At 37.9% G+C, this 24,964-nt stretch overlaps 1 protein-coding gene across 1 annotated transcript in view; it reads right to left on the bottom strand.

Moving 5' to 3' along the window:
* Positions 1-24,964, bottom strand: part of PCNX2 (pecanex 2) — a 328,287-nt gene that overhangs the window by 167,001 nt on the left and 136,322 nt on the right. Inside the window, exons 16-19 of the mRNA XM_049789037.1 lie at positions 20,955-21,064; positions 19,467-19,563; positions 8,563-8,655; positions 7,232-7,382 (exon numbers count right to left, since the gene is read on the bottom strand). Coding sequence (XP_049644994.1) covers positions 7,232-7,382; positions 8,563-8,655; positions 19,467-19,563; positions 20,955-21,064 — 451 coding nt within the window. The remainder of the gene's footprint in view (positions 1-7,231; positions 7,383-8,562; positions 8,656-19,466; positions 19,564-20,954; positions 21,065-24,964) is intronic.

The following is a 24,964-nucleotide window of genomic DNA, read 5'->3' as shown; positions in this document are numbered from 1 at the left end:
AGCATGGAGGTAAGGCGTTTGCCTTTCATGCAGGAGGTCATCGGTTCGAATCCCGGCGCCCCATATGGTCCCCTGTGCCTGCCAGGAGCAATTTCTGAGCCTGGAGCCAGGAATAACCCCTGAGCACTGCCAGGTGTGACCCAAAAACCAAAAAAAAAAAAAAAAAAAAAAAGGCTTGTAGCTAGACACAAAGGCTCTAGGAAGGTTGTCTATTAAAGTGTGGATTTTAAATTACAGCATAACTTTATCTGTTGTGTGAACGGAATAACACGTTCATAGGAGCTGTTTTCAGTATGGCTTATACAGAGAAAGAAATGCTCTGAATCTCTAACAGGTTTAAAACCACATTTAATAATAGCTAACAAGAACATCAGGCTTTTAAAAACTAAAAATGTTTTAAAGAATTATAAAATTATTAATTAATAATGAAAATCTGTATTTTTCAAATAGCAAACTTGGAGACACAAAAGAGAGAGAAAAAAGAGAGAGCTGTAAAGATCATCCCAAAGTATGGTTTCCTCAATGAGTTCAATCTAAGCTCAAGTCATAGTAGGCAAGGAGATGGATGTGCAAAATAAGCAAAATAAATATATGGAAATTACAGGTTAGAGAATAAATTCTGCAGACTACCAACTTTTGATTCCAGATTCTTTCTTTTTTTTTTTGGTTTTTGGGCCACACCCGGCAATGCTCAGGGGTTACTCCTGGCTGTCTGCTCAGAAATAACTCCTGGCAGGCACGGAGAACCATATGGGACACCGGGATTCGAACCAACCACCTTTGGTCCTGGATTGGCTGCTTGCAAGGCAAACGCCGCTGTGCTATCTCTCCGGGCCCAATTCCAGATTCTTTTAAACATGACAGAAAATTGGACTGAGGTATAGTCTTTTTTGATTGTTAAATTATCTTTATTTAAACACTGTGATTACAAATATAATTGTAGTTGTATGATTACAGTCATGTAAAGAACACTCTCCTTCAACAGTGCAAAGTTCCCACAACCAATTTCCCAGATCTCCCTCCTCCCCACCCCACCCACACCTGTACTTGAGACAGGCTTTCTACTTCCTGAGGTATAGTCTTAAGTGTGTAAGGACCTGGGTTCCTTTTCTGGGCCCTCAAAAAAGAGAAAAGAAATCAATTTTAATTCTTTTTTTTTTTTTTTTTGGTTTTTGGGTCACACCCGGCAGTGCTCAGGGGTTACTCCTGGCTGTCTGCTCAGAAATAGCTCCTGGCAGGCACGGGGGACCTTATGGGACACCGGGATTCGAACCAACCACCTTTGGTCCTGGATCGGCTGCTTGCAAGGCAAACGCCTCTGTGCTATCTCTCCGGGCCCCTACATTAATTCTTATGTATTTCTAATATCTTTCTAATAAATTCAGTAATTGGTTCCAGTAAAGTGCTACTATATATTATAGAAAATAATTAACAGAAAAATGAAACTACTTTAATCTTTATATTTGAAGTAGAGGCAGAACAAATAAACGGATTAATAATAATAATGTAGGAGGAAACTAACACAAAAGTACTTAATCTCAAATTTGGAATTGTGAACACCAAACTTAATCCTTTCTATGGAGTGACCCTGAAAATCTAACAAAAAATTCAAAAGTAATAAAGCATGATTAATACACTTCTCAAGTCTCCAAATTATTTCAGTAGTCATACAAAGGCAGTTAAAAGAAAATCTTTGCAATTATATTTTGTAACTGCTTTTCCGTACTATCCTGAATATGAAAGAGATCATAAAAAGACATTACCTTAACATTATTATTTCTCTTTACCCTGAAATGTTAGTCCCTTGAGGCAAACTAATTATGCCACTTACAAGTCTATATATGACTTGTTATGACTGAATACTTTAAAATCTCAAAGTCTTTTAAGGTTGTTTTTTTTTTATTTAGATTGCTATGCTACTAAAATAAATCTTTTTCAATAATAAAAAGTTAATCAAAAAGTCAAGTCTCGGGTCTGGAGAGATAGCACAGCGGTGTTTGCCTTGCAAGCAGCCGATCCAGGACCTAAGGTGGTTGGTTTGAATCCCGGTGTCCCATATGGTCCCCCGTGCCTGCCAGGAGCTATTTCTGAGCAAACAGCCAGGAGTAGCACCTGAGCAATGCCAGGTGTGGCCCAAAAACCAAAAAAAAAAAAAAAAAATTTCAAGTCTCAAGGATACAAGGCTTTATATTCTATCCAGACAAAACATGCTTGCAAACATTTTGAGATGGATGCAGTGCCATTCAGTTAGTTACCTTGAGGCACCTCTTTATTAAAGACAATTGATTTCTTATATAAATATTTCAAATTCTCATCTTTATTGCTGGACTAAATCTCAGACTGAAAAGTTCTTAGCAATAAAATGTTTACAGATAATTATTTATTTATTCTGCAAGAAACAAGCTTCATTTCAAAACCAGTAGCATGAAAGTGATCATTCTGAAATGTAAAACATATCATGTCACTCTGCAGTTCAAGACCATATCTTCTGGTTTGTGATATTTTTCAATTCTTAAATAAACTGACTCAGCATTTACTCATGCTTTCTTTTACAGCTGGAATCTGTTTTCTTCACTTTTAAGCAGTAACCCCCTCTTTATCCATGAGGCCTCAATTTAAAAAGTCACTGCCTTACAAAAGTCCATTTACATGGAAGTTTCTGTACTATAGAGGTTTTCACATTCACGTCACAGAAGCCCTTTTACTTCTTTTAGATCTAACTTAGATAGTTATAGATTCTCCTAACTTGCTGAAAATTTTCTTCACTGTGTTGCACCCTGAGCCTTGCATCTCCAGCCCTCACCCCTGATGAGCAAAAAGAATGGGATGTTAGTCTTGCATCTCCTGCCCCCACCCTTACTCAGTAAAATAATGTGCTCTGATAAAACTTAACCATGATAAGGGAAAGGCACAGGTTGTGAGTCTCGTCCTGACATTTTTACAAAAACAGGATGTTAGCCTACTGTGCCAACCACTTAGAAAAACAGGACATACCTAAAAGATATAGAAGGTATGCTGATTCCTTTAAAATCTAACAACCTCAACTGACATTGTCCTTTTAGGAATTACCCCTTTGGCCAGCTTTGGTTGCCTGTACCCTAATTAATCCCCTGCTATACTCATTAAAAATGGGACTGCTCTGACAGAACTGCCACTGTGTCTATGTGTGTGCTCCTACACAGCAGCAAGGGTCTTTCCATCCTTCTAACCTCTGTTAGAACAACAACAATCTCTGTTGCTGGAAAAGCTTTCAAGTCCCCTGAGTTCCTGATGTCCCCCTTGCTGGTCGAATTGATATTGGGGCTCTTTAGGAGGGCAGCCAACACACTGGACTTCAAGAATTGCAGTTATCTATGTAATGATAGATCAATCTGTTGTCTACTAGGCAGGCATACAAGCTTGTGTTAGCCATCATTTTATGATGTCATAATTATGTCACACATATTATGGTACCCTGTCTATAGTAAGTATTCAAACAATTGAAGAAAATCACTGGTTAACTCAGTGAGGATGGAAAATATAAAAATATTAGAAAAAAAACAGTGTTGGTGGGATGTGGTGAAAAAAAAGACTCCCATCCACTGCTGATGGGAATGCTGCCTGGTCCAATGGTCCAATCCCTACAAACAACAGTATGGAGGATTTCTCAGAAAACTGAATTGAACAGCCACATGACCCAGAAATCCCATTTTTGGGTATCTCTCCCCAGAACAGAAAAACACTCATCCAAAAGGATGTATGCACACCATTATTTACTGCAGCACTCTGTACAATAGCTAAGAGTTGGAATCAACCTAGATTTCCAACAACAGACAAATGGATCATGAAGATGTGGCATATATATACACTGGAATACTTCATAGCTGTAAGAAATGATGCAATCATGCAATATGCTGAAACATAAATGGAAGTAGAAGATATTGCATTAAATTAAGATAGAAAAAAAAGATAAAAGCGCTTTTAGTTCATTCAGCTGAATTCTCTTTTCTTTTGCTCTATTTTGGATCCTTTCCAACAAATATTTTTTGGTATGAATGAGTGTTATGGCCATATTTTTTGTGAAGTCTGTATTTGTATGTCTTGTTCAGTGTCTGTTTTGCATATTTTGTATATAGTTCCCTTTTTCCTAACTTTATCTTTCTTCCTAACTTTATCTTCCCCAATTATGTCTTCCTTATCCTTCCTTCCTAATTCTTAACATTTAATTCTCAGGATTCCCTTCACATGTACAACTCATCTCCTTCACCCACAATTACAAGCCTCCTGATCTCGGCCCGAGGAAGAAATCCGTGACTGTTGGAGTTTTGTACCACGTTTGCTGCAAACTTGTTGAAAATGAAGCCACAAAAAAAAATAAAAAATAAATAAAAAAAAAAAAAGAAAATGAAGCCACCTGGAATTTGTGTCACAATGAAACCCCAGAAAAAAGATCCATGGATAAGACCCACAATCTCTCGATCCCAGTTAAACTGTTATCTGAATCTCTGGTTTTCCATCCACATATACAGTGCTATTGCTGACCATCTCTACAATGGCTACCCCAAGACTGCACCGATCCCAAAGAAAATGCAGAAGCCCAACCAACTCATGATGGCTTCAACTCGCTTTTCCAGACCCATCAAGTGTCTTTGGCCGGTCTTTTTGGAGTTCCAGACTCCTCATCTTTACAGATTGATATTGGACTCTGTAGAAATTTCACCTTTTGTATTTTTCTTATAATTGTAATCCTTTGAATTTATATTTGGTACTACACTTCTTTTGACTATTGTAATTAATGTTTTTCTATTTTAGTTTTTAATCTTAGGAGTTGATGTTGTATTACATTAGGGTTTAGCTTTCTTGACTTTAAGTTAACCTAATAACAATAAGGTTAGATGTTATTGTCTATAATTTCCTAAATGATATTTTTGTCAGGTCCCAGGGCTTTTTGTGTGGGCTCATCATAGGCAAAATACTAGGTTTATAGGAGGTTCCATTCATTTTGGATGGATCCTCAAGTTGTTTATTTACACAGGGAGGGTCTCTGCCTTAAACATTTTGTTTTGGTTTGTGAGTTAAGCTCCCATCTATAAATAATCGACCTAATTGGTACATCAATTTCGGACATCATATGGACCTCAGCCTGGATTAAGAACTTGGATTAAGTTCAGAAGCCTATTGATCATCATTGCAGTGGCCCCCCACTGTGCAGGGGGTATATGCTTCTTCCTCCAAAATAAGGGCCTAATTCAATAACTTCAAAGATGGGCTTTCTGGTCTAGCTGGACTTGAATGAAAATGGGGCTGGAGAGATAGCGTGGAGATAAGAGGTTTGCCTTTCATGCAGGTCATTGGTTCGAATGCCGGTATCTGCCAGGAGCAATTTCTGAGCATGGAGCCAGGAGTAACTCCTGAGCACTACCAGGTGTGACCCAAAAGCCAACAAAAGCAACAACAAAAAATAAAGAAAAGGTACTTCTTCTTGCCTGCTACACAACCTTTCTGGCATCTCTTCGAAGGATCTCTGTACATCTTAGATTTATCTTCTCAGGAGCTTGTAGTTGATTCCTTGATACAAGTTTCTGGTTTTAGACACCCTGTGTTTAGGTTAGAAGTTTTTCTTTACATTTTCCTGTGATGCGCTTATGCAAACAGCCGCTCTTTTATTATTGACTAGTTTTTCCTTTAATACTTGTAGACAATATTGTTTGTTTACTAAAAACAAATGGGGGAATTGTTGTGTATGTAAATATTTTAGGGGATTATTATGTTACTGACCCTAACCTATCGTGATTGTGCCCTACCCTAGGGTGTGACCTGGCATTCTGCCCCCACCCTAAGGTAGTACCTGATTCTGCTTCCACCATTGGGTGGTATCTGATCCCACCGTTGGGTGGTACCTGATTCTGGGGAATAAAAACAAAGGTCTGTGGAAGGCGAGGGACTTTTGGCAGGAACTGATGCTGAGGCTTTGACTTCAGTCTTGTCCACCAAATAAAGCTAATATTTCCACAAGCCTGACTGCGAGCTGTTTACCCGCTGTTTCACCTCATAACTGTCGGCTGGACAGGGTGGCAGACGCGTGCTTCGAGCTGAAGGGGAAAGACCTCATCCTCCATCCCTCCATCAGTCAACCTCTTCAGGGGCTGACTTGCAACAACTTTATATTTTATTTAGAATAACTGTATAAAGAAATGCAATGGTTTAAATGGGAGTTGTCTCAACATCCTTGGCCCCAGCATAACTTTTAGGTCTTAATGTTATAAATTCATTTTTCTTTAATAATAGTAACCAATTGTTATTTTCATAAATCATCTTAGAATTCAACATTTTTGTTCTGGGAATAATATTGTATAATGGAAGTTAATCATAAAAATGTGGTTAAATTTTTAATACTGCATAAGCCAGTTCAAGTGTAAAGTTCTGTGGCATTGAGGACATGCACACTGTGGTTCATGCATCCCAATTTAACGTATGCCAATTATGAATGGAATTAGAGGATATTATGCTGAATGAAGTCAGAAAAGAAGTATACAAAATGATTGCTCCCATATGTGGGACTTAAAGATCATAGCAAAGTAGCAACAATGGACCAAAGACCATACACACAATGGGTGACCTGATTCAAATAACTAAGTTAGAAAAGTTAGAGTGGGTATTAAAAAATAAGTGCATTGGGATCCTAGGGGGAGAGAGAAGGGTACACTAGTTATGAGTATGGTGCTAGAGTTATGTGCATGGGAAAATATCATTAACAATTTTGTAAATCATACTACTTTAATAAATATTTTTTAAAAGTAAAATAAAATAGGGACCAGAGTGATGGCACAGTGGTGGGGCATTTGCCTTACATGTGGCTGACCCAGGATGGACCTGGTTCAGCCCCCAGCATCCCATGTGGTCCCCTGAACCAGGAGCAATTTTTGAGCACATAGCCAGAAGTAACCCCGAATGTCAATGGATGTGGCCCAAATACCAAGAAAAATAGAAAAGAAAAGAAAAGAAGAAAAGTAAAAAAATATGAAGCCAACCAATACTTTTGGAAGGAGGGTTCCCAAACAGTAGTCGGGCTGTAGTGGGAAATGGTGCAACTGGGGCCCTGCAATGCTGGGGTTCCAGACCACTTGTGCAGTTGCATCTGTGATCCTTAGGTTACTATATGCAATGTCATGGATTGAATCTGGGTTGGCATATACCTTAACAGTTCCTTTCCACCACCAATAACTTGTTTTTTAAAGCATATATCACTAACCTGTCACTTCCCGTTGCTGATACTCTCTATTTTTAAGAACTGGGTGTGAAATCCACATCCATGGATGGTGCTTTCGAAGCTGAGGAAGCATGTAATGGGTGACAAATCCCACTGTGCCAGCAATGGCAAACAACACAATGCTGAGAAACGGCTGTGATAAAAGAAGGGGAAATCTCATTATTTAGCTTGCAAGAATAGTAGGGATTCACATGACTAGTATAAAACACTATTGTCACCCTTCCCTTTTCCTCCTTAAAAATTATGAAATTCACCTCTCATTTCAAGCCTCTAAACTTTTTTCAAATGAGTTGAAATCCATTTCTGTTATAAGAACTGCTAAGAATGGTAATAGAGGTAGTGAACTGGCCCATGAAGGTTCAGAGGTTATGGGAAATCTGTCTCTTGGAATAATTTTTTCAGTTAAAAGAAGATAAATAGGGCCCGGAGAGATAGCACAGCAATCCCATTTTTGGGTATCTATCCCCAGAACAGAAAAACACTCATCCAAAAGGATGTATGCACACCATTATTTACTGCAGCACTCTGTACAATAGCTAAGAGTTGGAATCAACCTAGATTTCCAGCAACAGACAAATGGATCATGAAGCAAGCAAGCAGCCAATCCAGGACCAAAGGTGGTTGGTTCGAATCCCGGTGTCCCATATGGTCCCCCGTGCCTGCCAGGAGCTATTTCTGAGCAGATAGCCAGGAGTAACCCCTGAGCACCACCAGGTGTGGCCCAAAAACCAAATAAAAAAAAAAAGGAAGAGAAATAACAAATTTACTTAGCAGATTTTTCCTCATTAAAAGGACACATAATTTTCTACTTAATTTGCAAGACATTGTGAAATATTCTGTTTAATCTATATCAAAAAAGCACAATTATTTTGTACCATGATATCAACTTTATCTATGAATTTAAGTGAGAAATCTCATCTGAATGCTCTACTTTTGTGTTTCTAACTGAAAATGTTCAATGACCATCACATTCCTGAGGGTTGTGTGATTCTTTCTTCTTTCTCAGTGAAGTTAACCTACTTTGTGACTACTGACTGTTATTACAGAAGATTCCAGGAGATGTGTTACTGCACTTGCAAACAGAACAACTCTCAGGGTGGAGTTATTTAATAAAAGATGCAAATATGTTATGTGAACCAAATCTTACCTTGACCACAAGGCACATAGTACATGGACAATGACATATGGACTTACCCTTAAGAACTTTCAACTGAAAACTGGTTTTTCCTTGGGCTTATTATCCTAGCAATACTCTGAAACTCCCAGTGGGAGTTAAGGAAACAGTGGGAAGAGTCATAATAAATGATACTTACGCGCAAGGACAGGAACACAGTACTGGCACTGACTGCAAATGACAAAACAGCAGCCACTGAGCAGATAATGAGGTCCGATCTTAAGATCTCCTTCTGTAAAGAGAAAAGTAGTCATAAAATTTACTCCTTTGTTTCTCTCAGAATTTTATTGTCACCAGGTAAATCAGCTGACAGAATGCTGCCCTGAATAAGGTACTCTTTCAGTATGAAATATATATCCCAAAGTTCACACTAGATGGAATTCACTATCTTCTATTTGAGGACTATTAGGAACAATGAGTAAATGGTGAAGAAAGGTATTGCATCCTGTACTTAATATGTATCTGCAAACTATTGAAAGAACAGACTTTCTTTTTCTTTTTGGGTCACACCCAGTGATGCTCAGAGTTTACTCCTGGCTATGCGCTCAGAAATTGCTCCTGGCTTGGGGGACCATATGGGACACCACAGGTCGAACCTCGGTCCGTTCTAGGTTAGCGCATGCAAGGCAGATGCCCTACCGCTTGCACCACCACTCTGGCCCCAAGAACAAAGACTTTCTACATGAATTAGAGGCTCATTTTTTCTCTAAACAAATTAGACTGAGAAAGTTCTATTTATGGTAAAAGAGTGTAAACTATTAAAAATCTTTACTTTTAGGGTAACATATTTTAACATGCAAAAAACCTGTATAAGCCAAACAAAATCCTCATACACATTTTACTTAAAAATTATGCCCAGAACATATTTTATATTTTATTTTAATTAATTAAATACTACTTTTGTTTTGGGGCCAGCTGGTTGTTATTAGGGATTACTTCTGCCTTTACACTAGAGCAGTGGTCCTCAAACTATGGCCCATGGGCCACATGTTGTATTTGTATCTGTTTTGTTTCTTCATTGCAAAATAAGATATATGCAGTGTGCATAAGAATTTGTTCATAAGTTTTGTTTTTACTATAGTCAGATCCTCCAATGGTCTGAGGGACAGTGAACTGGCCCCCTGTTTAAAAAGTTTGAGGACCCCTGCGAATAGAGAATAATTCCTAGAATAAATCCCTGAGAATTATTCCTATGAAACCATCTGAGATGCAGAGGATTGAACCTGGGTCAGCCACATGCAAAGACAAGTGCTTTATCTGTTGTACTCTCTCTCAGGCTCCAGATTTTACATTTCAATTCATCAATCATATTGGATAAAGGTCATTTCTAAAGTATATAGTTATACAGATATAGCTATAAATATAGATGAATAATATATACCTATGCAGAAACGACATCTCAATAACCTACTAATCATTTTAACTCATGAAAAATTGTGATTTTAGTAAACTCTATGGAACACAAAGGAAAATTAGAGGAAAGAATGCTAGTAATACAGAAGATTATATAATGAATGTTTTACATAGGGGTCAGGGATGTAACTTTGTTGGTAAAACTCATGCCTTGCATAAATACAATCTTAGGTTTAAAAGAAAAAAAGAGATGAAAGAAAGAAGGAAGAGAGAAAAAAAGAGAAAGAATAGAGAGAAACAAGGAGATGAGAGACTGAAAAAGAAGCTACTTTACAGTTTTTCAACGTTGAATTCAGTGGGAAATTCCCATGGAAGGTGGGCTCTTGACCATTGACATGAAAAGAATTGTATAATAAGGATTAGACCCAAGAGGAAGTCACTCTAAGTCAAGGTGCAATACTTGAAAGAAATAATCTAGGAGCCAGAGCAGTAGTGCTAGAGGTAAGGCAATATTGGATGCCAGGGATCCAACCCATGCCAGCTGCATGCAAGGCAAATATGCCTTACCAGCTGTACCATCACTTTGACCTTGGCTCTGATAATCATAAACATAATCTTAATCATAATTTCTACAGTTATTTCTTTGGGAGGTTGGGCCACACTCAGTGATGCTCAAGGGTTACTCCTGTCTATGCGCTCAGAAATCACTCCTGGCTTGGGGGACCATATGGGACACTGGGGATAAAACCAAGGTCCATCTTGGGTAAACCGCGTGCAAGGCAAATGCCCTAATGCTGTGCTGTTGCTCCAGTTAGGGTGCTTTCATTTTTCTAAACTTGCTTATGCCTAGACCTTTTTAATGGAGTATCTCATGGATCATAGTCAATTTTAGTAAAAATTATTGTGTCTTCTATCTACATATAGTAATATGATTTGATTTTTATCTTTTTGAGGCCTACTAGCCAGAAATTTTAAATGTATATATGCAATTACATTAATGCTACATATGCTTCTTAATGATGATTTAATGAATGTTTATATTAAAATTTAGTATATTCAAATTTTAAAACTACAGTGGCATTTTAGGTAGCCCTTTATGCTCTGATCCTAAAAAAAGATTAAGGAATCCTACTCCAGGGGCTAGAGCGATAGCACAGCGGTAGGGCATTCGTTGGTCTTGCATGCAGCTGATTTAGGACGGACTTCAGTTGGATCCCTGGCGTCCCAACATTACGCAATCAAATGACTTAGACATCACTGAAATAAAAAAATCTAGTAGTCAATGTGATTAGTAGTTAAGAAAAAGTTGCTAGTTTTTCATAGATAAAATTTAGGTAAATATATGAAAAAAAATTTTTCTCTAAGAATATGATAAAAAAGCAGGTTGAAAATGATGAGAATAAATGAAGGTTAATAATAAAATTTTTGCTAGTAAGGTATATAAAAAGAACACTAATGTGTTCAACCACTAATGGAAAATTTAATTTATAAGATATTATTTTTTATTTATTAAATATTGGTTAATAAAAATTATATATACAACTCATGTTATTCATATAGAAAAGTATAAACAGTGCTGAAGCTCAGGCTTCTGTTTCTGTTTTAATGTCCTAGAAGGTACAATCTATGGTTTCCCTGAATATAATGGTTTTGGTGGATGATTTTGTTATTCTGAAAGCCCAGGTTCAATAAGAAGTCAAAGGAATAAAAAAGAAGAAGAATTTGATAGCTGTGATCTAATGAGGTTCATGAGGGACTTTTCATACAAGCTAAATTTAAGGACAGACCAATAAGCAAGCAGTCCAAAGAGAGACATAAAAAGGCAAAATAAGAGATAACAGAAGGGAAATTTGGTACTTAAGCTATAGCACATTATGGCAGCATTACATGTCAAACTGTAAAAGCAGAATCTGATAATACCATTAAAATATTATAATTAGACTGGAAGACTTCAGAGAAATGAACACACACAGACCAAATTAAATCACCTACAAGTTATGTGGACTACACAGCAGAGCATTTCAAAGCATATTAAAACAAGTCATGCAATACCTAAGCCATCACATCTCATTATACTAATGAAATGCTGTCAGTGTCTGCTAGGCAAATTATTTATATCTGTGTAGTTCATACTTTATTTATGCTACAATAAATCATATTTTGCCATACCATCATCAGTCAAGAAATCAAGAGACATTTTGGGGGACAGATTTTCTTAGCTCTCCATGGGCAATATTTTAGGTAGGCTTTGAAAGACTTCAGTTTTTTTTTTTTTTTTTTTTTTTTTTTTTGTGTTGGGTTTTTCTTTTTTTTTTTTTTTTTTTTATTTTTTTTTTTTTTTTTTTTTTTTTTTTTTTTATTTAAACACCTTGATTACATACATGATTGTGTTTGGGTTTCAGTCATAAAAGGAACACCACCCATCACCAGTGCAACATTCCCATCACCCAAGTCCCAAATCACCCTCCTCCCCACCCAACCCCCGCCTGTACCCTAAACAGGCTCTACATTTCCCTCATACATTCTCAATATTAGGACAGTTCAAAATGTAGTTATTTCTCTAACTAAACTCATCACTCTTTGTGGTGAGCTTCCTGAGGTGAGCTGGAACTTCCAGCTCTTTTCTCTTTTGTGTCTGAAAATTATTATTACAAGGGTGTCTTTCATTTTTCTTAAAACCCATAGATGAGTGAGACCATTCTGCGTTTTTCTCTCTCTCTCTGACTTATTTCACTCAGCATAATAGATTCCATGTACATCCATGTATAGGAAAATTTCATGACTTCATCTCTCCTGACAGCTGCATAATATTCCATTGTGTATATGTACCACAGTTTCTTTAGCCATTCATCTGTTGAAGGGCATCTTGGTTGTTTCCAGAGTCTTGCTATGGTAAATAGAGCTGCAATGAATATAGGTGTAAGGAAGGGGTTTTTGTATTGTATTTTTGTGTTCCTAGGGTATATTCCTAGGAGTGGTATAGCTGGATCGTATGGGAGCTCGATTTCCAGTTTTTGGAGGAATCTCCATATCGCTTTCCATAAAGGTTGAACTAGACAGCATTCCCACCAGCAGTGGATAAGAGTTCCTTTCTCTCCACATCCCCGCCAACACTGTTTATTCTCATTCTTTGTGATGTGTGCCATTCTCTGGGGTGTGAGGTGGTATCTCATCGTTGTTTTGATTTGCATCTCCCTGATGATTAGTGATGTGGAACATTTTTTCATGTGTCTTTTGGCCATGCGTATTTCTTCATTGTCAAAGTGTCTGTCCATTTCTTCTCCCCATTTTTTGATGGGGTTAGATGTTTTTTTCTTGTAAAGTTCTGTCAGTGCCTTGTATATTTTGGAGATTAGCCCCTTATCTGATGGGTATTGGGTGAATAGTTTCTCCCACTCAGTGGGTGGCTCTTGTATCCTGGGCACTATTTCCTTTGAGGTGCAGAAGCTTCTCAGCTTGATATATTCCCATCTGTTAATCTCTGCTTTCACTTGCTTGGAGAGTGCAGTTTCCTCCTTGAAGATGCCTGTAATGTCCTGTAGTGTTTTGCCTATGTGCTGTTCTATATATCTTATGGTTTTGGGGCTGATATCGAGGTCTTTAATCCATTTGGATATTACCTTTGTACATGATGTTAGCTGGGGGTCTAAGTTTAATTTTTTGCAAGTGGCTATCCAATTGTGCCAACACCACTTGTTGAAGAGGCTTTCCCTGCTCCATTTAGGATTTCCTGCTCCTTTATCAAAAATTAGATGGTTGTATCTCTGGGGAACATTTTCTGAGTATTCAAGCCTATTCCACTGATCTGAGGACCTATCCTTATTCCAATACCATGCTGTTTTGATAACTGTTGCTTTGTAGTACAGTTTAAAGTTGGGAAAAGTAATTCCTCCCATATTCTTTTTCCCAATGATTGCTTTAGCTATTCGAGGGTGTTTATTGTTCCAAATGAATTTCAAAAGTGTCTGATCCACTTCTTTGAAGAATGTCATGGGTATCTTTAGAGGTATGGCATTAAATCTGTATAATGCCTTGGGGAGTATTGACATTTTGATGATGTTAATCCTGCCAATCCATGAGCAGGGTATGTGTTTCCATTTCCGTGTGTCCTCTCTTATTTCTTGGAGCAGAGTTTTATAGTTTTCTTTGTATAGGTCCTTCACATATTTAGTCAAGTTGATTCCAAGATATTTGAGTTTGTGTGGTACTATTGTGAATGGGGTTGTTTTCTTAATGTCCATTTCTTCTTTATTACTGTTGGTGTATAGAAAGGCCATTGATTTTTGTGTGTTAATTTTGTAGCCTGCCACCTTGCTATATGAGTCTATTGTTTCTAGAAGCTTTTTGATAGAGTCTTTAGGGTTTTCTAAGTAGAGTATCATGTCATCTGCAAACAGTGAGAGCTTGACTTCTTCCTTTCCTATCTGGATTCCCTTGATATCCTTTTCTTGCCTAATCGCTATAGCAAGTACTTCCAGTGCTATGTTGAATAGGAGTGGTGAGAGAGGACAGCCTTGTCTTGTGCCAGAATTTAGAGGGAAGGCTTTCAGTTTTTCTCCATTGAGGATAATATTTGCCACTGGCTTGTGGTAGATGGCCTTCACTATATTGAGAAAGGTTCCCTCCATTCCCATCTTGCTGAGAGTTTTGATCAAGAATGGGTGTTGGACCTTATCAAATGCTTTCTCTGCATCTATTGATATGATCATGTGGTTTTTATTTTTCTTGTTATTGATGTTGTGTATTATGTTGATAGATTTACGGATGTTAAACCAGCCTTGCATTCCTGGGATGAAACCTACTTGATCGTAGTGGATGATCTTCTTAATGAGGCATTGAATCCTATTTGCCAGGATTTTGTTGAGGATCTTTGCATCTGCATTCATCAGTGATATTGGTCTGTAATTTTCTTTTTTGGTAGCGTCTCTGTCTGGTTTAGGTATCAAGGTGATGTTGGCTTCATAAAAGCTATTTGGAAGTGTTTCTGTTTGTTCAATTTCATGAAAGAGTCTTGCCAAGATTGGCAGTAGTTCCTCTTGGAAAGTTTGATAGAATTCATTAGTGAATCCATCTGGACCTGGGCTTTTGTTTTTCGGCAGACATTTGATTACTGTTTTAATTTCATCAATGGTGATGGGGGTGTTTAGATATGCTACATCCTCTTCCTTCAACCGTGGAAGATTATAAGAGTCCAAGAATTTATCCATTTCTTCCAGGTTCTCATTTTTAGTGGCGTAGAGTTTTTCAAAGTAGTTTCTGATTACCCTTTGAATCTCTGTCATATCAGTAGTGATCTCTCCTTTTTCATTCCTGATACGAGTTATCAAGTTTCTCTCTCTCTCTTTCTTTGTTAGGTTTGCCAGTGGTCTATCAATCTTGTTTATTTTTTCAAAGAACCAACTTCTGCTTTCGTTGATCTTTCGGATTGTTTTTTGAGTTTCCACTTCGTTGATTTCTGCTCTCAGCTTTGTTATTTCCTTCTGTCTTCCTGTTCTTGGGTCCTTTTGTTGAGCATTTTCTAGTTCTATTAGCTGTGTCATTAAGCTACTCAGGTAAGCTCCTTCTTCCTTCCTGATGTGTGCTTGCAAAGCTATAAATTTTCCTCTCAGTACTGCTTTTGCTGTGTCCCATAAGTTCTGAGAGTTTGTGTCTTTATTGTCATTTGTTTCCAGGAACCTTTTTATTTCCTCCTTGATTTCATCTCGGACCCACTGGTTATTGAGCATGAGGCTGTTTAACTTCCAGGTGTTAAAGTGTTTCTTCTGAGTCCCTTTGGAGTTCACAAATAATTTCAGAGCCTTGTGGTCAGCGAAGGTAGTCTGCAAAATTTCTATCCTCTTGATCTTATGGAGGTATGTTTTATGTGCCAGCATGTAGTCTATCCTGGAGAATGTCCCATGTACATTGGAGAAGAATGTGTATCCAGGTTTCTGGGGATGGAGTGTCCTATATATATCCACTAGGCCTCTTTCTTCCATTTCTCTCCTCAGGTCTAGTATATTCTTGTTGGATTTCAGTCTGGTTGACCTGTCCAGTGTTGACAAAGCCGTGTTTAGGTCCCCCACAATTATTGTGTTGTTGTTGATATTATTTTTCAGATTTGTCAGCAGTTGTATTAAATATTTTGCTGGCCCCTCATTCGGTGCATATATGTTCAGGAGAGTGAATTCTTCCTGCTCTACGTACCCCTTGATTAATATAAAATGTCCGTCTTTGTCCCTTACAACCTTCCTGAGTATAAAGTTTGCATTATCTGATATTAGTATGGCCACTCCAGCTTTTTTATGGGTGTTGTTTGCTTGGATAACTTTTCTCCAGCCTTTTATTTTGAGTCTATGTTTGTTCTGACTATTCAGGTGCGTTTCTTGTAGGCAGCAGAAGGTTGGATTGAGTTTTTTGATCCATTTAGCCACTCTGTGTCTCTTAACTGGTGCATTTAGTCCATTGACGTTGAGAGAAAGAATTGTCCTGGGATTTAACGCCATCTTTATTTCAAAATTTGGTGTGTCTTTTGGGTAGTCTTGTCTTAGATTAGGTCTTTCAGTTTTTCTCTTAAGACTGGTTTTGTGTCTGTGAAGTTTCTGAGCTGTTTTTTGTCTGTGAAACCATGTATTCTTCCATCAAACCGGAAAGTGAGTTTTGCTGGGTATAGTATTCTGGGTGAAGCATTCATTTCATTCAGTCTTGTCACAATATCCCACCACTGCTTTCTGGCATTGAGCGTTTCTGGTGACAGGTCTGCTGTAAATCTCAGGGAAGCTTGCTTGAACATGATTTCCCCTTTTGATCTTGCTGTTTTCAGAATTCTGTCTCTATCTGTGGGATTTGTCATTGTGACTAGGATGTGTCTTGGGGTGGTTTTTCTGGGGTCTCTTTTGGTTGGTACTCTTCGGGCATGCAGGATTTGATCACATATATTCTTTAGCTCTGGAAGTTTCTCTTTAATGATGTTCTTGACCATTGATTCTTCCTGGAAATTTTCTTCCTGGGTCTCTGGGACTCCAATGATTCTTAAGTTGTTTCTGTTGATCTTATCATAGACTTCTATTTTCGTCTGTTCCCATTCTTTGACTAATTTTTCCATTGTCTGCTCATTTGCTTTAAGTTTTTTGTCCAATCTCTCCTGCTGTATGGAATTGTTATGTATCTCATCTTCCACAGCACCAAGTCTATTCTCAGCTTCTGATACCCTGTCCCAGAGCTTATCCATTTTGTCATTCACTTCGTTTACTGAGTTTTTCAGGCCTGTTAGTTGACATGTTATTTCAGTTTGGAGTTTTGTCATTTCTGCCTTCATATTTTCTTGGTTCTTATTAGTGTTCTGTTCAACTCGATCCATGGTTTCTTGGAGTCTGTTGAGCACCTTCCATATTGCTAGTCTAAAGTCCTTATCTGAGAGGTTGATTAGTTGTTCAGTCATTATCTGGTCCTCAGAATTGTCATCTTCATTCTCTATGTCTGATGCTGGCCTGCGCTGTTTCCCCATTGTCACATTTGTATTGTGGGTTTTTCTACGTGTTGTAGTGGTATTCATTGTCTATATGATGTAGGCAGCACACTCCTCTGGCTCCTCCCTTTCTGGATGGGCTGACTTGCCTCTAAGGGAGGGGAGTCCTCCGTGGATGAAGCCTCACACTGGGTCAAATCTTAGGCCCGAGCATGTAACAGAGAAGACAGTCCAGAGAGAAATGTTTGCTTCTGTGATATAACGCCGTTCTTAGTGTGATTTTTCCTTCTTGTTGCAATGGAGTTCTTTCCTTAGAAAGAGTGCACGGCCGCGTAGCGAAGCGGAGCGGCCGTGCTCCTCTGAGCCTCTTTTTGCCCCACTCGCAAGAGTTTCACGCAAGAGGACAGTAGATAGACATAGACAGGTCACACTCACAGTCTTTCACAGCTGAGCCCCACTGGGCCGGTGTACTTTCGCGGATTTTCCCCGCCTGGTGTCACACACAGGGAGCCAGCTTTTGCAAAGGATAGCCGGTTTTTATGCTCTGAAGTCCCTCCCTGAAAATGGCGTCTGGGCGAGCGAGGTTTCTGGAGGCTCTTTTTGCCCCACTCGCAAGAGTTTCACGCAAGAGGACAGTAGACAGACATAGACAGGTCACACTCACAGTCTTTCACAGCTGAGCCCCACTGGGCCGGTGTACTTTCGCGGATTTTCCCCGCCTGGTGTCACACACAGGGAGCCAGCTTTTGCAAAGGATAGCCGGTTTTTATGCTCTGAAGTCCCTCCCTGAAAATGGCGTCTGGGCGAGCGAGGTTTCTGGAGGCTCTTTTTGCCCCACTCGCAAGAGTTTCACGCAAGAGGACAGTAGACAGACATAGACAGGTCACACTCACAGTCTTTCACAGCTGAGCCCCACTGGGCCGGTGTACTTTCGCGGATTTTCCCCGCCTGGTGTCACACACAGGGAGCCAGCTTTTGCAAAGGATAGCCGGCTTTTATGCTCTCGTGTTGGGTTTTTCTTACAGCCTGGCTTTGGTAGTTGCAGTTCTGTCCGAAAGACTTCAGTTTTTATAGAATTAGAACACTTCCCTCCTATTTTCTCTTATTTTGTTCTGCTATGTCATTGTAAATGTCAATTTAATCTCACTCTAAGTCTTTTGATATAAATTCAGATAATTGATACTTTTAGAACGTGAAGTACCATTTTTCCTTTAGCTCTTCTTAAATTGCTAGCATCTCAACTAGAATTCTGCTTCCAAAAGAATCCCTGCTTTTCAATTTCATAAACCACATCCTTGCTAAGAGTAAGAGGTTTGTGCTTTAATTCCATTGTGATCACAAAATAACCTTAAAAATTAACTTGCATAGAGATTGCAAAGAGACAAAGGACTGCATAGGCATTTTTTTAATTTAATATAGATGGTTGGTCGAATCCTGTACATTGTCTCAAATAATAGGCTCTAATTTGAAGCATCTAAATGGAATAAACTGAGCATTTACTATGCACAAGGCACTGGTACCATAGAGACCAAGACAAATGACACATAGTAAGGTCATATAGCTCCAAGTTTAACACAGAACTAAATGAGAAATTATAGAACCAATAAAGATTGCTGTTCAAAGTATTCAGCATTTAGAACTTGACACTGAAAAGGTTATACATGCTGAGTGGTATTTGAAGATACCTTAAAAGACATTATTCTTCTATATTCAATGAATTTCTTCTACCCTCCCTTCTCTCTTTCCTTTTCCTCTCATGTTCACCAGTCAATATGATTGCTTTAGTTTCCCTAATCCCAGAAATAAATACAAGACCCAATAGTTCATAAAATGGGCAGTACATATTTTAATCTTGACCCAAAGATTCTGAAAAGAATAGTCTGAACTCAACCAAACCATGGCAAAAATATGTAGAAAGATGACTGTATGGAGCACAGCAGAAATATGGTTTGCAAGAATATTTATTGAGCAAGCAGAGCTTTCCTGTTGCTTGGTGCTATTTAAGGGTAAAAATGATCATATATGGTTTATTCAAATTTCTGTGAACTGAGAATCAACTAGATAGTTATACAGCTTCCACTTTCAAGAAACCCTAATAGGTAAAGTCCTATGAATGTAGTACTTCAACAGTCTGTGTGTAAGCAACACGAGGCAAGTCTTTTCAGAACTAAATCCTTCAAAGTCCTATAAACTAAATCTGCACTAAAAAACTGAACTTTGCAAATACAATACAAAAGTCTCACCACTGAATCTTTCATCTTCTTTGGGAGAGGATCTGCAGCCATTTCTTCCATGTTTTGATGTAAAAATTTAGGAAACAAGTTACATCTAATAAAGGACCTGTAAATTAAAAAACCAACAGGTTTTCCTCTTCAGTTTATGTGCCTTAATGTTGGAGATAAGCAACATCAACTTTGGAGCTCTAATTCACAAATGATACATGCATGTGCTCTTTCACTTAAATAATTCATGATTTTTTTAAAAAGGTGCATATTTATATGATTACAAAGATAAAGGTCAGATTTTCAAATCCCATCCTAATTAAAACAGTCAAGAACCTCAGAAGTAATTAATATCCCAACTATCAACACTAAGTTTACAAGCTCTCTATTTTGTCAGTTCGCCAGAGATTTATCCATCTCATTAAAAAAAGGCAGCAGAGCTAAACATTCCAGTAAAATATATTTGACACAAAAATCCATGCAACCATGTTTAAATTTGTCCCAGTTTTCCATGTCTTTATCTTGCTGCACATGACAACCTAAAGTATTATTTTATTTTATTTTGGTTTTGGACCACACCTAGCAGTGCTCAGGCATTGCTCCTGGCTTTGATCATTCCTGATGGTGCTTGGGGGACCATATAAAATGCCAGAGATCAAACCTGGATTGGCTGTATGCAAGGTAAACACCCTACCCACTGTGCTATTGCATTGGCCCCCAATAACCTAAAATTATTTTTCTGTTTCTCAAATCATGATGGTCATCTTAAATGTCAATTTCCACAAGTTTAGATAAATTATATAAGATGACTGATACCTGATTATAAATGATTAATATCTGAAACTTTGTCATCTTATAAGATGTTTAATTTTAAGGTGCTTATTAACAAAGATTTGAAAGATATGATTAAAGGGAAAATTAGAAAGTTATTTTTAAAGTGACCAGAGATAATTATAAAATGTTTTTAAGACTTTAATGCAAAACTACATTTAAAACCCAGAGATCACTGGTCATAACAAAGAAAAACTATCTTTTTTCAAGACTGCTAACAGTCTAGTCTCTCAAGGGATCTGACTAGAATAAGGTAACAATTCAAATTTATTGGACCCAATTAGTGTACTTATTAAGGGAACTTGTTAGACAGTCTCATGGAAAAGTAAAAGAGCTTCACCATTTAAGGTATAATCAAAGATAGTACTAAGGTACTGATATCCATATGTTCCAGGCATTGACCTTATATTCCAAAGGCATTAGAACAAAGGTTAAACATTGATCCAGTGAAAACTTACTTTTATTAATTTTTTATTAATTTCTGGGCAGTTCTATATTTTTCTCATCCTCATCTATTGTTGAGCTAGGTTAACATAAAGCATGCAAATCACCAAAAGCTTTAAAGAGAGCAAGAAGGCAGGAGCCATACACAGTGTGTATTACAATTATGTGTTATAAGCCATGTGTCACAGTTGGGTGTTGAATCTTAATATAAGTTTGTGTGTATCTGTTACTCACAGGAGCACTGATGGATCACTGCTCTGCCTGCTCAGATGGTAGGAAAGAGCAACCAAGAGGCCACAAAAGGTTGAAAACAGCGCTGGGATGTGTTGTGTGCTCCAAGGTTCCTAAGAAAACATTGGACAACAAAATCACTCCAGAGCAAAGAAAAGGTCGCTTTCTATAAAATACTCAGGAGCACATTCTTTTTTTTTTTTTTTTTTTTTTTTTTTTGCTTTTTGGGCCATACCCTGTGACTCAGGAGTTACTCCTGGCTATATGCTCAGAAATTGCTCCTGGCTCTGGGGAACCATATGGGATGCTGGGGATCAAACCAAGATCCATCCTGGATCAGCTGCATGCAAGGCAAACACCCTACCGCTGTGGTATTGCTCCGGCCCCAGGAGCACATTCTTTTTTTTTTTCTTCAATATGTTCTCTTTATTTGCATAAAAGTTTTTATTTATTTATTTATTTTTATTTAAACACCTTGATTACATACATGATTGTGTTTGGGTTTCAGTCATGTAAAGAACGCCACCTATCACCAGTGCAACATTCCCATCACCAATGTCCCAAGTCTCCCTCCTCCCCACCTGACCCCTGCCTGTACTAAAACAGGCTCTCCATTTCCCTCATACATTCTCATTATTAGGAAAGTTCAAAATGTAGTTATTTCTCTAATTAAACTCATCACTCTTTGTGGTGAGCTTCCTGTGGTGAGCTGGAACTTCCAGCTCTTTTCTCTTTTGTGTCTGAAAATTATTATTGCAAGAATGACTTTCATTTTTCTTAAAACCCATAGATGAGTGAGACCATTCTGCGTTTTTCTCTCTCTCTCTGACTTATTTCACTCAGCATAATAGATTCCGTGTACATCCATGTATAGGAAAATTTCATGACTTCATCTCTCCTGACAGCTGCATAATATTCCATTGTGTATATGTACCACAGTTTCTTTAGCCATTCGTCTGTTAAAGGGCATCTTGGTTGTTTCCAGAGTCTTGCTATGGTAAATAGTGCTGCAATGAATATAGGTGTAAGGAAGGGGTTTTTGTACTATATTTTTGAGTTCTTAGGGTATATTCCTAGGAGTGGTATAGCTGGATCATATGGGAGCTCGATTTCAAGTTTTTGGAGGAATCTCCATATCGCTTCAGGAGCACATTCTTAAGGTTTGACTGGATGCAGTGCCTTCTGATGTCTCTTGACATTCTGACAAGTTAATACTGGTCACATAGATACCTTATCTGTTCACATAGAGACCATTTTAACAATGAATGTGGAAGGGAGACATTCTACATGAACTGAATCTTTATGAAAAATACATATTTAGTGGCTGAAATAGTGACTCAGTGGAAAAAGTATATATTTAATCTTTTCAGACAACATTTTTGTTTAACTCTTTCTGGAGACTAGAATTTTAATAATATATATTATTAAATATGTATTCCTTTTATGAAATCAGCATGTTTATTATATCGATGGATCAGAGAGATATTACATTGGTACTTGCCATCTATGAAACTGTCTGAGATTCAATCCCTTGCACTTTATATGGTTCCCCAACCACCACCAGGAGTAATATCTGAACACAGAGCCAAAATTAGTACTGAATTAATCATACTCCAGGGTGTGGCTCAAGACAAACAAAAAATAGTAATTGTATTTATTAATGTTAATAAATTGCTTATCAGATGTTTAAGATCAAATTGCCTACTAAACAGAAATAAAAATTTTATAAAAAAATTAAGAAATTCCTTTGTAAATATTGGTAAATTAATTTAAAAATATTTAAGTTTCTCCAATAAGAACTATTTGTATGGATTGGCAGGATTAACATCATCAAAATGGCAATACTCCCCAAGGCATTATACAGATTTAATGCTATCCCTCTAAAGATACCCATGACATTCTTCAAAGAAGTGGATCAGGCACTTTTGAAATTTGTTTGGAACAATAAACACCCTAGAATAGCTAAAGCAATCATTGGGAAAAAGAATATGGGAGGAATTACTTTCCCCAACTTTAAACTTTACTACAAAGCAATAGTTATCAAAACAGCATGGTATTGGAATAAGGACAGGCCCTCAGATCAGTCGAATAGGCTTGAATACTCAGAAAATGTTCCCCGACTTACAATCACCTAATTTTTGATAAAGGAGGAGAAAATCCTAAATGGAGCAGGGAAAGCCTCTTCAACAAGTGGTGTTGGCACAACTGGATAGCCACTTGCAAAAAATTGAACTTAGACCCCCAGCTAACATCATGTACGAAGGTAAAATCCAAATGTATTAAAGACCTCGATATCAGACACAAAACCATAAGATATAAAGAACAACACATAAGCAAAACACTCCAGGACATTGAGACTACAGGCATCTTCAAGGAGGAAATTGCACTCTCCAAGCAAGTGAAAGCAGAGATTAACAGATGGGAATATATTAAGCTGAGAAGCTTCTGCACCTCAAAGGAAATAGTGCCCAGGATACAAGAGCCACCCACTGAGTGGGAGAAACTATTCACCCAATACCCATCAGATAAGGGGCTAATCTCCAAAATATACAAGGCACTGACAGAACTTTACAAGAAAAAAACATCTAATCCCATCAAAAAATGGGGAGAAGAAATGAACAGACACTTTGACAAAGAAGAAATACAAATGGCCAAAAGACACATGAAAAAATGCTCCACATCACTAATCATCAGGGAGATGCAAATCAAAACAATGATGAGATACCATCTCACACCACAGAAAATGGCACACATCACAAAGAATGAGAATAAACAGTGTTGGCGGGGATGTGGAGAGAAAGGAACTCTTATCCACTGCTGGTGGGAATGCCATCTAGTTCAACCTTTATGGAAAGTGATATGGAGATTCCTCCAAAAACTGGAAATCGAGCTCCCATACGATCCAGCTATACCACTCCTAGGAATATACCCTAGGAACACAAAAATACAATACAAAAACCCCTTCCTTACACCTATATTCATTGCAGCACTATTTACCATAGCAAGACTCTGGAAACAACCAAGATGCCCTTCAACAGACGAATGGCTAAAGAAACTGTGGTACATATACACAATGGAATATTATGCAGCTGTCAGGAGAGATGAAGTCATGAAATTTTCCTATACATGGATGTACACGGAATCTATTATGCTGAGTGAAATAAGTCAGAGAGAGAGAGAAAAACGCAGAATGGTCTCACTCATCTATGGGTTTTAAGAAAAATGAAAGTCATTCTTGCAATAATAATTTTCAGACACAAAAGAGAAAAGAGCTGGAAGTTCCAGCTCACCACAGGAAGCTCACCACAAAGAGTGATGAGTTTAATTAGAGAAATAACTACATTTTGAACTTTCCTAATAATGAGAATGTATGAGGGAAATGGAGAGCCTGTTTAGAGTACAGGTGGGGGTCGTGTGGGGAGGAGGGAGACTTGGGACATTGGTGATGGGAATGTTGCACTGGTGATGGGTGGTGTTTACATGACTGAAACCCAAACACAATCATGTATGTAATCAAGGTGTTTAAATAAAAAAAAATTCAGGTTAAAAAAAAATGAACTATTTGTAACAGGAATGTAGGTCAGTAGTAAAGCACTTGATATACATATGTGAGTGCGGAGTTATATCATTGGTACTATAAAATGAAAAGATTACTATTAGTTGTAATATGGAAGATTACTTCACTATATTTGCACATGGCTAACCAGTGTGTGATCCCCCCACATTCCATATGGTTCCCCAAGCATAGAACCCATAACCACATTAGAAGTCCTCAGGTGAGGGACAGAATCCAAGACAAACCCAGTAGAGAGCTGCAGATCTGATAAGCATCATGGCCATGACTCCTCCGAGTCAAGAAATACCAGTACAGGATGTAGAAAACATCACACTACAACCTTGAGAATGGGGAAACAATGTAGGTTTCCACCATACTTAGAGAATGAAGATGGTAGCTCCTATGACATGAAATGTACCTATCACCTATTTAGGCTCTCACAAAAGAAATTTAGAGA

Source organism: Suncus etruscus, chromosome 15, assembly GCF_024139225.1.
Source record: "Suncus etruscus isolate mSunEtr1 chromosome 15, mSunEtr1.pri.cur, whole genome shotgun sequence".
Lineage (NCBI taxonomy): Eukaryota > Metazoa > Chordata > Mammalia > Eulipotyphla > Soricidae > Suncus > Suncus etruscus.
This window is presented reverse-complemented; position numbering and strand designations above follow the sequence as displayed.